This window comes from Scylla paramamosain, chromosome 4 (assembly GCF_035594125.1).
Source record: "Scylla paramamosain isolate STU-SP2022 chromosome 4, ASM3559412v1, whole genome shotgun sequence".
Lineage (NCBI taxonomy): Eukaryota > Metazoa > Arthropoda > Malacostraca > Decapoda > Portunidae > Scylla > Scylla paramamosain.
Window position 1 is genome coordinate 32,224,527 of NC_087154.1, and position 17,500 is coordinate 32,242,026.

The window sequence follows — 17,500 nt, forward strand, 5'->3', positions numbered from 1 at the left end:
GCCGTCAGCCATCTGCCCGCCGCCACGGCCTTGCCTCTGCCCGGCCCTCGCTCCCCCACACGCTGGCTGCCGCGACCTGACCGCCTTAGCCTCCCCTCTACCCCCTCGCTCCGCAAAGTCCGCCAGTCCTTTTTTCTTCACCTCTCCTCCCTCCCTTCCCCTATCCCAGTGTCTGCCTTGGGCCACCTCACTCATCCCGTGTCTGTCTCCTCCTGTCCCGGGGGCGCTCCCTCCTCCCGCCACGCCATCAGTCCTCGCCGCTACATCTCAGGTTAATGTATAAGCTGCAGCGTGTTGCCACCCCAAAGAAAGTGGCGGCTTTGTGTATAAACATGCAATCTAAGAGTTTTGTGAATATCCAACACTTGTATAAGATTTAAAAAAGCAGGTTATTTCCCTCCTACCTGATCTTTTACCTGTCTCGTTTATACGCGCGGTTTTGGTGATGGGAGGGACGGAGGGAGGGATGCAAACCCTGGGATGGGGAAGGAGTGGCAGGTTTGTGTGCTGCCGTCGCTGAGGTGCACCCAGGAGATCACCTCGCAGATACCAGGAAGCTTCTGACGCCACTCCCTGAAAGTCCTCGCAGCCCCCGGCGTGTGAAGGGCTGATGGCTGCCCGTCGCCGCCTCCCTCGCAGCACACGCAGCGCGCCTCGCCCTCCGGAGTGAAGGCGGTAATGGTGGTTTTCGTTGGGATCATTTTCACACCTTCCCTCCATTTGGTTCTCATGTGACGTGTCCCTCCCTCACTCGTTCCCTCCTCATCTTACCTTACCCTTGCAATATCATCAGGTAGGCGTGGTCGGGATGGTGGAGTGGGTGGGGACTTCAGGAGGTGAATGACTTCAGTATATGAAGCGTAGCTGTGGAGTTTCCATCATCGTGGTCTGAACTACTGAACAAACGTAAAGAAAACGTATGAACAAAGATAAAGGTAAAGGCATTCATGACAGTTTTATTCCGTGAACGCTATAATGAGATTAAGTTTTTTTGTACTTGGTTGGACCTTAAAGATCCGTGATTGGAGAGTTTCTATCGTTCATATAACTACCCAACAAACACGACAACAACAAGCAAAGAATAAGTCTCAGGTTGAAGTAAAAAAAAAAAACACGCTTAATATTTTCATTTGATCGTTTGAGTGAATTATTTTCTATATTGCTCTTTTTGCCCCGCTGCTCCTTTAGGATCATATCCCGTCGTGTACAAGAAGCGTAGTGACGTGTGCGGGCCTCGACTGCTCAGCAAACACAACTTGAGGATAAGTTAATTGAAAAGCATCGTACTTTTCTCTTATTTGATCTCTTTGAACTTTTTACATTATGTTATTACTCTACTGCTCCTTTAGAATCCCATCCAGCCGTATCAGAGAAGCGGAGTAACATATGCCCGCCTGTTTCACACTCCCACACACGCTGCCCGGAGACAGTTCCGCCCCGGCGTCACCTCCATTCTGCCCTTCACTCTCAGCGGGAGTCGTCGCGCGGCATCTCCAAACCTTATTTAGCGTTGCGTGCCAGTAGTGGGTGTTATCTCCCTCCCCTATGCTACTCTGCGCACCTAACAAGGGGAGCTGTGCCTGTCCAAGACGACACTACTCCGCGGAACTTACAGGACAGGGGCAGAGAACACTTGCTAGATGCGATGGGGGGAGGGGGGGAAGGTTTAAGCTTTTCGTTGTTGTTGTTGTTGTTGTTGTTCTTGGTGGTGGTGGGGATGTTGTTGTTGTTGTTGTTGTTGTTGTTGTTGTTGTTGTTGTTGTTGGTGGTGATGGTGGTGGTGGTGGTGGTGGTGGTGGTGTTTTTAGTCTTCTATAACAGTCCTCCTCCTCCTCTTCCTCCCACATCACTACCACCATCATCGGCTAAAAATTTCCCTTCACTTTGAACTCAATACATCTCGTCCGTCAGGTACGTTCCCTCGGTCACACGGTATCGCGCGGGCTGGGCAGAAACCGACCCCATGGCTAAGAATTTGCCGACTCCTCCCTCCCGACCATATAAAGGACACTTGTTTTGTGGGAGTGACACCAGCGAATGTGTTTACGGTGACGACCTGCTGGTGTGTGTGTGTGTGTGTGTGTGTGTGTGTGTGTGTGTGTGTGGTGTTACGTGATGCCTTTGTAAAGTATTATATATATACGTAAGGTTGCTTCAGGGTGATGAAAGGATGAGTTATGTTGTGTTGTGTTGTTTGGTGATGATTAGCTGAATATTATTGTTGTTATTGTTATTATTATTATTATTATTATTATTATTATTATTATTATTATTATTATTATTATTATTGTTATTATTATTATTATTATTATTATTATTATTATTATTATTATTATTGTTATTATTATTATTATTATTATTATTATTATTAGTAGTAGTAGTAGTAGTAGTAGTAGTAGTAGTAGTAGTAGTAGTATTGTTGTTATTATTATTATTATTATTATTATTATTATTATTATTATTATTATTATTATTATTATTATTATTATTATTATTATTTGGTCCTACATGTATTATGATAGAAGGTGATTCTTAAAAATTCAAATATTCGTCTCACTTCCCGCACAAATTCTCTCTCTCTCTCTCTCTCTCTCTCTCTCTCTCTCTCTCTCTCTCTCTCTCTCTCTCTCTCCCGTCTCCGGTGGCTGGGTGGGCGTGAAGAGACGTTTCATACTTGGAATTGCGAGGCTTTGCGGTGTTTATCGGGGCGTCAACCTCATTGCTTATTGTTGGAGGCTTACTGGGCAAAATAATGTTCCTTTTGTCACACACACACACACACACACACACACACACACACACACACACACACACACACACACACACACACACACACACAGAGAGAGAGAGAGAGAGAGAGAGAGAGAGAGAGAGAGAGAGAGAGAGAGAGAGAGAGAGAGAGTGTGTGTGTGTGTGTGTGTGTGTGTGTGTGTGTGTGTGTGTGTGTGTGTGTGTGTGTGTGTGCTGGACTCTTCCCTTCTGCGTCTGTATGTATTTATGTATGTGAACTAATTTCAAGATTTGTCTGTCTTTCTTTTTTTTCTTTCTTTCTCTGTCTACGTATGTGCCTGTCTGTGTGTTTCTATGTCAGTTTGTTTGTTTTTTGTCTCGGTCTGTCTGCTTGCCTGTTTTTTTGTGTGGCTAGCTTTTTCTGTCAGTGTGTCTCTGTCTTTGTATGTCTGTATGTCTGTATGTCTCTATGTTTGTCTTTTTCTCTCTATCCCCTCTGTCTGTATGTCTGTCTCAATGTCACCAGGAAGTCTGTATCCATGTGTAATATTTCTCTCTCTCTCTCTCTCTCTCTCTCTCTCTCTCTCTCTCTCTCTCTCTCTCTCTCTCTCTCTCTCTCTCTCTCTCTCTCTCTCTCTCTCTTATAACATGATGTGCTTTTGTCCTCTTTTTAGGCTTCCTTGGTCCAATCCTTTCAGAATAATGTATTGCATTCTTTTCTGTAAATGTTTCCCTCTCCTATTCGATGTTCAGCTCCTTTGTCTGATTTTTCCTTCGCTTCTCTTCCTCTTCGTTTCTTTCCCTCTCCCCTTTCCACTTCCTTAACCTTCCGCTCTTCTCGCTTCTCTCCGCCTCACCTATGACGTCTCTTCACCGTACCTCCTCTTCCCTTCGCTTTTCCGCCTCCGTCTTCCTCCCTCCTCCTCCTCTTCCACCTCCTCCTCCTCCTCCTCCTCCTCCTCTTCCTGTTTTATGGTCCTCGTCGCTGGTAATGTTGACTCAAATCAGCGGACAGGTGGAATATGGAGCGTCGACTCTCTCTCTCTCTCTCTCTCTCTCTCTCTCTCTCTCTCTCTCTCTCTCTCTCACCTGGAAACTCACTTTTTCCTCTCCGCTCCGCTGTAAGCATGCTTCGTTTTGCTCGACTCGACGCGGCTTAAAAGCTTCCTTGCTCTGTAATTTGAGCAGACTTACATTTGCGAGGCCGACTGAGACTGCCAGCCAGGTGGAGCTTTTATTTTGGCGTGTAGAATCTGACCTGACCCATCTCTCTCTCTCTCTCTCTCTCTCTCTCTCTCTCTCTCTCTCTCTCTCTCTCTCTCTCTCTCTCTCTCTCTCTCTCTTGTTCTGATCACCATGATAGTGTTTATTCACTCCCACTCGTCTTCTTGTTCTTTTTTTTTGTTATTGTTGCTCTTCTTGTTCTTCCTGTTCCAGTTCTTAATTTTTGTCTGATGTCGAAGATAGTCTTTATTTACTGCTGCTCCTCCTCCTCCTCCTCCTCCTCCTCCTCCTCCTCCTCCTCCTCTTCATCTTCCTCTTTGTTCGTCTTCTTCTTCTTCTCCCTCCCTCCCTCCCTCCCTCCCTCCCTCCCTCCCTCCCTCCTCCTCATTACCATCATAATTCCTCTTCTTCTTCTTCTTCATTACCATCATCATTATCATCATAATTCCTCTTTTTTTCTTCTTCTTCTTCTTCTTCTTCTTCTTCTTCTTTCATTTCACCTTACTACAACATACATCACTCCCTCTCCTTCTTCTCTTTCCTTCTACGTCAAAGCCAACAAAGGCAAGAGGGAAGTGATTTTAATTAATAAACTTGAATGCCTTGTGGGAGAGAGAGACATTGATGTACCTACTACAGCACTGGAGGATCTGATAAGGAATAAGAGCAGACGTACTTAAGCCTTACCGATGCCTCCCTTTGTGTTGTTGCTTCTATTTTTGGCATTCTCTGTCTTATTCAGCCCCCGCCTTACCTCTTTCTTTCTCCCTCATCTGGTGAAAGGCTGATGCTCCTGTCATTCTCTCTCTCGTCTACCTCGAAGCGTTCTCAAAGTTTCTCTCCCTTTTTTTCTAGCTGTTTTCTTCAGGGAGGTAGTTCTGGTTTGATGCTAATTATGGATCTCTTAGTTTCTTTTTTTTTCTATTCTTTTCCTGCCTTTTTTTTTTTTGCTTGCGATTTCTCTGACTCGCGTTCTATATATTTTTTTGTCCGTATCTTCATTCCAGTTTTTTTGTCTCAACTTATTTTGTGGCAGTTTTTTTCTTTTTTTTTTCCTTTTTTCTTCTTCTTTTCTCAATTGAATTTCTTGTGTTCTGAACTGTTTCTTTTTCATCCAGTCTTCACTCTATTGTTCTCTTCATCTTCCAATAAATAAGTAACGAATAATCTGTCATATTCTAAATTTTCCCATTATTGTACATTTCCTTACGTATTTTACCAATATAACTTTCTTACTTACAACCACTGTGATATTTTCCTTGCATGTCTCAGTTACTCCCTCATTTCCTTTCCTTTTATCTCCCTCTAAGTGATGAGACGGTCCACCCATCCGGTCAGGCGCCTCCTCCTCTTTCCCCACGTTTACCTGTCTGAGGCGGTCCCGCGTGACTCTACCTGAGCGGATTTTTACCTGGCCGCCGTAGCGCTCAGGTATACTCTCCTGGGGCCTCACCTTTGCCTTTTAATTTGTTTACCTCCGAGGGCGGCTCCTTCCCTGTGGTTATGGTAATGCGGGGCAGGTGAGAGGAGGGAGTGAGAGGAGAGGGAGAGGGAGGGAGACACTTATACCCTCCATCTCCATACTCATGCTCGCCTTTTAGTGTGTGGGTTGTGGTCGTGTATCTTTCCCTGGGCTGTATTGCTTTATTACATGTGTGTGTGTGTGTGTGTGTGTGTGTGTGTGTGTGTGTGTGTGTGTGTGTGTGTGTGTGTGTGTGTGTGTGTGTGTGTGTGTGTGTGTGTTTCAGTTCTGGCCGTGATTACATTGATCTGCTATGTTATGTTTATTATTATTATTATTTTTATTATTATTATTATTATTATTATTATTACTGGTATTTTATTCAGTGTGTTGTATCTTTGTATATGTGTATAATTATGATAATACTTCTACTTATTTTCTTTCAGTTTCTTTTTTCTTTTCTTCTTTCTTCGTTAAATTTTCTTCCTTAGATCAACTAGTCTATATATATTTTTTCCTTCGTTACATCACATTTCATTACATTATACCTTACACGGTACATCTTACTTTATTCCTATCTAAATTATACCTTCACATCCTCCTACGTATATTATTTCTTCTCTCTTTATATTATTTCTCTTTTTTTCACCTCATTCTGTTTCACGTAAAAGTTTGACAGTCATTATGCTGCCTTAACTTTGCTCTCCTCCCCCCACGCGCCCCGCCCCGCCCCGCCCCACCGCGCCGCCTCCGACTAATGATCCCTTATTATGTAAAATGTTTCCCCGTTGTATTGACTCGTGCTATATTCATCCAGCACACGCCGCGCTCTGCATAACTCGCCTTACTCTACCTATCAAAACCGTCTTTCTATATATCTACCTGTTTGTATGTATATGTAATTATCTGTCTGCCTCTCTCTCTCTCTCTCTCTCTCTCTCTCTCTCTCTCTCTCTCTCTCTCTCTCTCTCTCTCTCTCTCTCTCTCTCTCTCTCTCTCATATATTATGTGTGTTTATTTATCTATCTATTTATCTGTTTCTCAGTATATTTTTACATTTACCTATCTATCTATTCATCAGTCTGTGTGTCTGTCTGTCTGTCTGTCTGTCTGTCTGTCTGTCTGTCTGTCTTTCTATCGTGTTTATTTATCTTTCTACATATATACAGAGAGAGAGAGAGAGAGAGAGAGAGAGAGAGAGAGAGAGAGAGAGAGAGAGAGAGAGAGAGAGAGAGAGAGAGAGAGAGAGAGAGAGAGAGAGAGAGAGAGAGAGAGAGAGAGAAATTTGTCCTCCATCATCTTAAAATTTAAACATCCTTAACACCACCTCACATTCAAAGAAACACAATCTTTCCTTCCTAATTTATTACTTTCACCGTGAACGAGCAAACAACAAACACTTCCATCATAATCACAAGTCTTGAACGCTAGTGTGTGTGTTGTCATCGTATAATTTATTTTTTCTCTCGTATCTAACTTGTTGTGACTTTCATATTAATAAGCCTTAGACATGGATCATCACCAAGGATTTCCTGGTATAGGGAGAGAGGTTGCCGGGAGGGAAGAGGAGGCTGCCGTAGGAGAGGTGTGAGATTGTTACTGGGGGAGAGAGTGTGAAGAGGAGGGGGCGCTTAGGGACCAAGGAGGGAGGAGGAATGAGGAGAAATAAGGGGGAGGCTGAAGTGGCGGCGGGATGTCGAGGGCACCAGGTGACGTGGGGGAGATGTTATCTGTTCTTGTTTGGCGAAAAGACACGGTGTTATCCACAGACCGTGGGAGGTACGAGTAGGAAGGGGCGGGGAGGGGAGGAGCTGATGAGGCAAAGGAGGGGGAAGGGAGTGGAGGTGAGGTGATGTAGTGAAAGGACGGAGAGGATGATGATGATGGGAGAAGGGAGATCAATAGAGGAACTGAAATAGAGGGGACATATAACCAGAGTATCGTGAGATGGCGTGGGGGAACAAATAAGATAACAAAACTCATTAGGTAGATCACATTCCCCGGATCTAATAACACGTGGAATATTAAAAGTGAGAGGGTGTTTTCTGCGACAAGGAAGGACATTCTCCCTCCACCGCCCTCATGAGTCAGCCACCAGCCTCATGAGCCTCCACCAGTCTAAGACACCGGCCCTCCATCACCCTTACGAACTGAGGTGGAAGGCTGAGGGGCTGCAGTATTGGGAACAAGGAGGGGGAAGCGTGGTGGTAATGGCGACAAGACCAAGAACTTATTTATATGAGGATGAATTAATGAACTCTGCTTAATGACTCTGAATCCCCAGGTGAAGCACGAACTACAACTCACGTCAGGGCTTTCAAATTTAATGCAAACTGAACTGTTGGCTGATTATTCTAATTGTTTCTCTGGGGAGTTAACACCTGCGTCTTACACGTAACGAATCAGACTAATTATTTCCCAGCACGCAGGTGAGTCAGAAATTACTGAAGAAATGTATTAGAAACTGGGTCAACTTCAATAATCCAACCAGGAAACGCTTTTGCACTTACCTTTTGCAGTTAAGTGTAGTCGAGGTGATTCAGCGACAGGTAGGTGAGAGTGGCAGGTGAAAAAAGAGGACTGGAGTGGAAGGTGGTGGTCGGGAGTTGCTGAGGTTAATGGTGGGTGGAGGGCGTGGCTGTGTGGAGTAAGGAGTGGATGGGAGGCGATGGGGCGAGCACAGGTTGGCGGGGAATGGAGTCCGACGATGGGGTTGCCCGAGGTGAAAGAGGTCGCGTGTGAAGATTTATGACGATGTGGAATTAGAGGCGGTGCTGCTGCTGCCGTCTGGGATTCCTGCACGGACCTTGACGAGCAGCGGCAGAGAGAGGAGGAGGAGGAGCAGCAGCAGAAGGAAGAGACGGTGGTGGTTTACATAGTGCGGAGTTCTCTCATCTCAGAATCATAAATTAAATCTAAATTGATACACATTCTTATTCATGCAAACTTTTTCACTTCCTCCTCCTCCTCCTCCTCCTCCTCCTCCTCCTCCTCCTCCTCCTCCTCCTCCTCCTCCTCCTCCTCCTCCTCCTCTTCTCTTTTCTTCTTCAGTATCTTATTTTTTAACTTCTTTTTTTTATCAATTTCCTTCTTGTCCTTTCTTTTGTCTTTCCTATTAATTTCCTTATCTTTTCCTCTTACTTGTCTTCATCTTCCTCCTCCTCCTCCTCCTCCTGTTCTTTGCTTGCCCTTACTGATGGACCCCGCTCGCTTAACATATATGTATGCAAATTCGCAATCATATTTTCGTGTTCTGAAATCCCCTGAAATATTGAGCGGCGGAGCGTAATCAGCGTGTACACGACGCGGCGTAGAGGTGAGGAATAAGTCACCTGGATCTTAATAGCCCAGTGTCGTTAAGGTTGCCTGACACTGTACACCTGCACGTAAATCTTGCCACACACACACACACACACACACACACACACACACACACACACACACACACACACACACACACACACACACACACACACACACACACACACACACACACACACGCACGTTTCCGACAAGTATCATTACTACCTCAAGAATATTTTTATTTTTGTCTTACGTTGTTTCTTGTATTTCTTCATTTCTTTTCTCTTATTTCTTCCTTCCTTCCTTCCCTCCATTATTCCCTCTTGCCATTCTTCCTCCATCCTTCTGTCTCTTCATCCTCCTTCTTTTCCTGCGTAAATAATTAATCCCCTTACGTCAAGGAACTCCTCTCCCCCCCAACACACACACGTCAGGCCGTCTCTCTCGATGTCCTCCATGCAAATCGAGGCGACGCTCTTCAACCCTTTAAAAGTTTGGCGTCGTAGGAGCAGCGGAGGAACTATCCGTGAGAGCCAATTACATTCGGGACAAGTGAGGCATCTGAGTTTTAATTGATCCGTCGCGGGAAGGGAGAGGGGAGTGGCGGAAGGAAACAGGAGGAATAAGGAAGGAAGGAAGGAAAGATTACGAGTATGTTAGTGTTTTGTCTGTTGTATGCGTCTCTCTCTCTCTCTCTCTCTCTCTCTCTCTCTCTCTCTCTCTCTCTCTCTCTCTCTCTCTCTCTCTCTCTCTCTCTCTCTCTCTCTCTCTCTCTCTCTCTCTCTCTCTCTCCAAGGAATTACATTGTGTGGTAATTTGAGTCGTTAGGTAGTGCGGAGTTGTGTCTGAGGTGGAGAGTGTGAGAGTGAATTGAAGTGCATGTGGAGTAAGGGTGATGGATTTAAAGGAGTGGATAGTTTTTCTTTTTATCTTCCGTGTAATCTCTTAACTCTTTCTATTCCTTCTTTTTTTCTTTATTTTATTTATTTCGCTTTCATTTGATGTTCTTTCTTTCATTTGTTTCATTTCTCTCTTGCTCTCCTTTCTCTTCCTCTTACTATTCCTTGTTTTCATTGCCCTCCTTCGTCATATCCTTCCTCCTACTCCTCCTCCTCCTCCTCCTCCTCCTCCTCCTCCTCCTCCTCCTTCTCCTCCTCCTCCTTCTTCTATTCCTCTTCAGCGTCTTACAATTTCTTTTCCTTCTATTTCGCCAGCTCGATCCGGTGCTCTCCTCAGAATCTCATTTGTTGCTCTCTCTCTCTCTCTCTCTCTCTCTCTCTCTCTCTCTCTCTCTCTCTCTCTCTCTCTCTCTCTCTCTCTCTCTCTCTCTCTTTCTCTCTCTCTGAAGTACCGCAAGCTCTCCCTCTTCTCTTATCTCCCCAAACACTCCTTTCCTCGCGCTGCGCCTCCAGGAATCCGTAACACACCAAAGCTTTCCATATATCACGCTGATCTTCCCCTTTTACTCAACCCCTAATGGCCGCTCTACAGTCTGACTCCGCTAAAACCACGCAGCTTTCCGCCCAGCCTCGGCCCCAGCCACCCGTGATCTCCTCCTTCTGTTGCTGCTGCTCCTCCTTCTCCTCCTCCTTCTCTCTCGCGCCAGCCAGGTCCAAAGAAGAGGGAGGCATGCGTATGTTAGCTAGAGAAATATTGTTATACGCTTATGTCGCTTGTTTTGTTTTTATTTTGTGAGTGTGAGTGTGGGTGTTTGGTTTTTGTGCTCGGTGGGTGTGTGTGTGTGTGTGTGTGTGTGTGTGTGTGTGTGTGTGTGTGTGTGCTTTTTTGTTTTGTTTGTTTGTCTGTGTGTTGTGTGTTTTTTTCTTTGAGAGTAGGAATTGCTTGTTTTAGATTTTCTTTTTTTTTTTTTTTAATACTGTCATGTTTTCATCAGTAAAAGGGAAAGTAGTGTTCATTTCGATATAACTTTCTCCAGTGTCATCTACTTTTTTTTCTTTTTTTGGTGAGTGTTATTTTTTTTATGTACAGCTTCATTAATGTTTTTTTGTTATATTCTTTTTTCTTTTTATTCTTTTTATGTTTTATTGCAGGTTCCCCATCCGTCCTCCATCCACCCGCGAATCTTTCTTTCCTTTCTCTCTCTTTTCCCTTTTCCCAGTTCTTACCCTCCAGACTCCAGCATCATCCGCTCCGACCATTTCTTCCCCCTTTCCTAATCCATTCTCCCTCCTTTCCTCCATGTTTGTCTTCCTTCTCTGACCTCCTCCCTTCGTACTCTATCCCTCCGTCTTTGCCTTTTACCTCCTTACCTCCTTACCTCCTCCTCCTCCTCCTCCTCCTCCTCCTCCTCCTCCTCCTCCTCCTCCTCCTCCTCCTCCTCCTCCTCCTCCTCCTCGTCCCTCTCACCTTTCCTTTTCCTCCGCCCTCCTCAGTGGTGTACAGTACCTGACCCCCGTTGGCTCGGTCCGCCCCTGTGTCCGGACAATAACATCAAGGTTACGGCTTCCTTCACCAGAGTGGGCTTAACCCTCGACCAGCCTTTGTTACCACTCGGCCGTCGGGTATTTTGTGAAGTTTTCATTCACTCGGTACCAAGCACAATCCGAGTCCCTGCAATGATGAAGCCTTTTTGTTGTTGTTGTTGTTGTTTTTGTTGTTGTTGGTATAGTTGTTGTTGTTGATTCTATTTTTTTTTTACATATTTCTTTCACTATTTACTGTCATTCTCTCTCTCTCTCTCTCTCTCTCTCTCTCTCTCTCTCTCTCTCTCTCTCTCTCTCTCTCTCTCTCTCTCTCTCTCTCTCTCTCTCTCTCTCTCTCTCACACACACACACACACACACACACACACACACACACACACACACACACACACACACACACACACACACACACACACACACACACACACACACACACACACACACACACACACACACACACACACACACACACACACACACACACACACACACACACACACACACATTCTCGTCGTCGCCAGTCCAAGTAGGTAAGTAGGAAGGGAAAGCTGAATGCGGTAGTCAGAGGAGTGTATCGTGCGGTGCAGCAGTAAGTACCGCGCATGTTGTACTTGTGCAGCCAGAGGAAAGTTTGTCGGCGCGTGAGTGACTGAGCCATCACCGGGAGGTATATGTGCTTTCCACGCTTTGCCGGCGAGACGTTCGTTAACCCACTGACATTACCTAAACCGCATCACGATCTGGCAAGCTGCGTTGTGATTATCCTCCTTCTTCTGTGGCGTTCTCGGGCGTCGTCCGGTTATTTCCAGCTATGAGAGAGAAAGAAAAAGCAGGGAGCCCTCGTCTCACAGGCACTCTGACCCCTCGCCACTCCGAGCAGCGACTCCCTGAGAAGAGAAAGTGAATAACGAAGCCACCGCAGCCGAGCCAGGGGTGGGAAAGACGAGGGGGAAACTGACCTAAAACAACCTTCGCAGCCCAAGAGCCGATGTTGCTGCCTTTATTTGAAATTCATGGAAAAGACAACACAATAGGAGGTCCGTTTCGCCTGCACCGCGCCGGGAATAGACGCGTATTTGCATATCACCCCTTCTGACCCACCCACAAAAAACGCGTCCTGGAGCCGCCCACACAAACCAACTTTTATTTACGGGTAACGTGGCTCCTCGTCGGTTTGGGCGTAAAAAGCCGCGGCCTGAGCGGGAGAGCAGCATGACAAATTAGTTGCGTAAAAACTGAGTAAAGAAATGCAGCCGAGGGAGAGCTGGTGAGGGAGAGTGGAAGAGGTGGGAGTGGCGGCGGAGATTCTGAAGGTGTGTTTAGACCGAATGATCTCTGATTATGCAGTCTGCTCCCCGCCCCGCCGCTCTGTTTATGGGCACCGCTTCACTTCTGCAGCCCCGCGGAGCTTTGTTACTGAGTTGTGCTGCAGAGGGCGCTGAAGGGTCGGGACTCAATAATAAGCAAGCCTTCACCAGCCAGTGTCTAGCGTGTTGCGGCGATAAGTTACTTTGCTGATCTTATCGATTTGGTAGATAAATGTGTTGGCGAGAAGTGGCTGATAAAAGCACTTATTGTGTAGGAATTTGGTTCCTTTATTAACTGTGTGTGTGTGTGTGTGTGTGTGTGTGTGTGTGTGTGTGTGTGTGTGTGTGTGTGTGTGTGTGTGTGTGTGTGTGTGTGTGTGTGTGTGTGTGCGCGTGCGTGCGCGCGCTTATCAGGGTGGACGTGAAGGTGTGCAGGCCAGGCGCTCCGGTGTGGCACTGCAGGTATGAGAGAGGGTGCGTGAAGTGTGTCGCGTCCCGCCCGCTAGTGATGCCATCCTTGTGTAGCGACGGAGAGCACGCCGACGGATCCCTTGGCGGGTGAAAGGCGGAGTTACCCAACGGGGGCCAGGAGGAGGAGGAGGAGGAGGAGGAGGAGGAGGAGGAGGAGGAGGAGGAGGGTGAGGGTGACCTTACCGGCACAGGAGGAGGGCAACAAGGCACACCTGTCTGTGGGAAGATGACAGAATGAGGCCGCCAACAATTGTGAGAAACACACACACACACACACACACACACACACACACACACACACACACACACACGTGGATCGCTTGAAGGTGTTTATATAAAGCTCAGAACTGTGTCATACATACGAAAAGAAAATCTTTCTTTCTCTCTCTACTCTTTGCACTCAGTGAATGCCGCTTGTGTTGCCGGGAGAGGGAGAGGGAGAGAAAGAGAGAGGAGTTAAAAAGTGGCTCAGTGTTTACTGGCGTGGCAACGTTTTTGTCATCCTTTGTGTGCGAGGTGTGTGTTTGTGAATGTGTATGTGTGTATGTGCCGTTGCGATTAGGATTTGAGTTGTTGAAATGTACTCTCTCTCTCTCTCTCTCTCTCTCTCTCTCTCTCTCTCTCTCTCTCTCTCTCTCTCTCTCTCTCTCTCTCTCTCTCTCTCTCTCTCTCTCTCTCTCTCTCTCTCTCTCTCATACCCTCCTACCTAACCTTCACGTCCCAGACCTCAGTGCTGGTCCATGTAGCACACTCAACCTTTATTCCCGCTCCTCATGTGAACCAGGAGCCGCCGTGACGCACATCTGCCCTCCCCTCCCCCAGGCGACGCGGTGCTGGGTGGGAATATCTTGTTCAGTGGATTGCGGGCATCTTTGAAACATTACTTTTTACTTCTAAGAGTGAGGAATAAAAACCATTTTCTCTCTCGCTTGTAACTGAAATAAAAAGAAATCCGTGTCGTGATTGGGAGCTTTTCTAACATTCACTACTTTTTTTTTTTTTTTTTTAAGTATCTGTGTGTGGTCCTTCAACTTTCAGGCCGAGGCGCCCATCCCTCCCCTTAGCTGTGGAAGGTGAGAGGCTAGAATCTTTCAGGAATCGTGATGGACGTGGCAGCGCGGCGCGGAGTCACGCAATCCCAGAAATGAAAGTCAGGTAACTGAAGTGGCTAAGGCGCATCTTTACATTTACTTTCTTGTACATGACTTGCCTGAGGGGTAAAGAAAAGAAACTAGCTTGAAAGAAAAGCTCAAGATTAAAAAAAAAAAATACATAGTTACATCTTTCTCAGTACCAGACAGTAAAAGAGTAATGATAGATTGTGTTCAGTTTAGGAAGTGCTTTGATTTTCTTTTATCAAAAAAAAAAAGTTGAAGGCACAAAAGGATTACAGTAACGGTACATCGCAGAATAATTTAGAGTTTACTAACGAAAGGAGTAAATGAGTGAAAATGAGTGCTAATTTCCCCAGTAGACAGATAGACGTGGACAATAAAAATGAAAAAAAAAGAACAACGCGGCAATGAAGGGGAGAATGGAGTCATCTAATTCGGAAGAAAAATAACAACGAAAATAACGGCATAAGATCGAGAAAAACCTTGATATGAAAGACTGAAGAGAACCTGATGAGATAGATAACCTTCGACTCCACTACATTAAGATTTGAGTAAGTACTAGGAGCCTCAGCCACCCTTCACACACACACGTACTGAAGGGGTGCGCTCCATACATGGCAGGACAAAACCGTTGCATCATCGTCTAAAAAAAAGTTGACGGAGATGACACAGAACTGATTTACCATATTTATCAAAAAGGACAATATATGAAATTTCAGTTGAAGAACTCCACACCAAGACTGGCGAAGTATAGAGCAGGGAGATAATTGTGCGGAAGATTGTGTATAATTGGCTGTGGAGAAATTGAGGCTTAGAGAATTGAAAGATCCCAAGCTTCTCTCCACTCCATTAGGAAATTATAAAAAGATCACAAGATTATTTCTATTCCATTCATAGGTTAGATAAAAGACCACAAGTCAGGGGGCTTTGTGTGGCGCCGCTGCGTGAGTCACTTCATTCCCGTTGAGCAGATCGCCTCGTCTGACAAATGGAGTTGAAATAAGTCCCGGATGTGGATCGTCCATCGCACATTCATCTCCCGCCAACCCGCCTGACGCCCCGCCGTGGCCCTGTACGGGGACTTGGCCGCTGCGTCATGAACCCACACACGCCCCGGCATTGAGGAAGCGTTTTTAAATAAATTACCGTGGATGTTCGCCGTTATCTCCTCCAGAGCTTCTCCCCAGACGCCGTGCTTCGTCTCACCTTTACCGCCCTCGTGTTTGCCTCCGCCATCACTGATATTCACATTTTGATAATCTCTCTCTCAGTATCCCGTTACATCGCGTCACCCTCCACCCCCTTCACCTTCATTACACTTTATTCATCTTGTTGATCCATTCCTTTTAAAAATGTTTTTCCTTAGATTTACATTCATTCCCCTCCTTCTCCTACTCCTCATTTCGAAGCTCCTGCCTTTTCCATACCCGAAAAGCGTGCAGACATCCTCCCAGTCCATCCGCTTAATGGAAAACTGGTCTTGAATGCCTTAATTCGGGCGGCTGGTGGTGGAGAGCGAGCCAACGTTCCTTCCAAGTTTTCCTACAGCGCTTGGGTTTTCAGGGCGTGATTTATTTTCCTCCTTGCTGGCCAGTATTTCCTGCACACCTTTTCGGGGTCTTAACGTAGGGGGCCATTCCAGCTCTTCCCTCTCCCTCCTCACACACACCTTTAATGTTTGTGGGATATAGACGCCAGGTGACAAGTGTGAAGGAAGGTAGTGTATATCTGCTCCCTCTGTTTGTTTTTCCCAGTCCACAAGCGCCGACATTCCCGCCGCTGCCTCCTCTCTCCTCGCCTTTCCCCACCCACACAGACCCTCCGGCAGGCCGTGGGAGCGTGAGGCGTGGAAGAAGGGCAGCAACACGCGAGACCAACCCAAATGAGAAACCCTTCCACACCACCCTGCCAAATGTAACACTACCGCCTCCCCGACCTTCGTGCAGCGGGCGGCCCTTGCCCCGGGAAGGAGTGGAGGAGTCCGCTGACCTGAAGGACCGTGTGTGTGTGTGTGTGTGTGTGACGCAGTCCTTCTCGCCATCATAAACACTTCCTGGTCGTGACATGAACCAGATTCGTAAAGCTTCACCGGACATTAATTTCCATTTGGTTACTTGAACATGAATGGAATTATTGAAAATGTCAAGCTCGCTTAAAGAAAAAGAAAAAAAAAAAGGCCTCCACAGAGTGAGTGGGACCAGGAGCTGGACACGCGTGGCTGCACACTCATTAGAAGCAACATTTAATATGGTAATCGTAGCGGAGTCCTCGGCCCAGCTCGGGTCTTTGCCCCAGCGCTGCCGGTGCTGCTGTTGCCGTTATTACTGGTGCTGCACATGATTCGCCTCCGACAGCCGCATCATTACAGCATCTTTTGTATTTTCATGAAGTAATCAAATGGTGTGAGGTGAAGTGAAGTTTGTTTGTAGCAGGTTGGTTCTCCGATCACCTCTGATATTGTTCCTGTTCGCTGTGTAATGTGTTGTGGTAATGGCTGCCCCGCCCCTATCTGCCTCATATCTTTGTGTTGGTTGTCTTAATTCTCTCTTTCCCATCGCGTATCGTCTGTACCTTTCTCCTTCGTTTCCTCATCAAGGGTGCAGGTGTTGAATGTTGCATTGGTTTAAGCTGTCATCTCGTTAACATTTCGGAACTTGATTATCGCCGACAACATTCCGGAGAGGTGGCCAACGCCCGCACCTCATACGTCACTCGGCGGTGGGCGTCGTGATGACCTGCACGCCCGCCGCGCCTACGCCTGGCGGGCCTCCGTATCTCACCACCACCTCCACCAGGCTCTCACATACGCCCACGCCCACACCCACACCCACATACACTGTTCTCCTATTCGTGGCGGATCAGGATTTACTTCTCACGTCTTTGGAAACCAGAATCTGGAGAAGACATACTTACGGCGCCCCACAGTGACCCCGTCGCCCGGCCCGCTGCGGCACATCACGAATCATATTTAATCGAGCATCTCGTGTCCCTCCCTTTCCCATGTACGTCCACGATCACCTAACATAATGGCACTGGCGTGGAAAAAATGCTGTGAGTTTTTAAATCCGTACTTTACTGAATATTTTCAGTCCTCGGTAGTATAGTGGTTAGTATCCCCGCCTGTCACGCGGGAGACCGGGGTTCGATTCCCCGCCGGGGAGGATTACACATTTTTGTAATCGATTTCAAAAGTTGTGAAAGGTGCTCCGTGCCAGGGTGACGCAAGACAAGACCATAAGGGCACAAGGCCCCTGTACTACTACGTGGCGAGGGAGAGAGTCGGGGTCGGGCCTTTCCCGCCGCTGCCCAGATTAGCGGGAACAACCAACCTACTGACCTTTACGCCTCCACCTCCCGGACTCGGCTCTCCCACTGCTATATTTAGTGACCAGGAAGCCGCTAAAGGTCTCTACACACAGCCTGCTTGTTTTTTAAGATTGATAAG

General features: G+C 46.7%; 1 protein-coding gene and 1 non-coding gene across 6 annotated transcripts in view; both read left to right on the forward strand.

Annotated features, from left to right (window-relative positions):
- The window catches only part of LOC135100010 (uncharacterized), a 315,016-nt gene that overhangs the window by 269,754 nt on the left and 27,762 nt on the right, over positions 1-17,500 (forward strand). The window contains exon 5 of one of the 5 annotated variants that reach the window (XR_010268481.1): positions 10,771-11,004. The exons of 3 other annotated variants lie outside the window; for them this stretch is intronic. Coding sequence is in view for 1 of the 2 variants with exons in the window: in XM_064002836.1 (XP_063858906.1) it covers positions 13,725-13,736 (12 nt within the window). In the remaining variant the exon portion in view is untranslated. Of the gene's footprint in view, positions 1-10,770; positions 11,005-13,724; positions 13,846-17,500 lie in introns of those variants that run through there. One more of the 5 variants, XM_064002836.1, reaches the window with a different exon arrangement.
- Positions 17,145-17,216, forward strand: Trnad-guc (transfer RNA aspartic acid (anticodon GUC)). The gene has a single exon. It is a non-coding gene; the product is annotated as a tRNA-Asp (tRNA).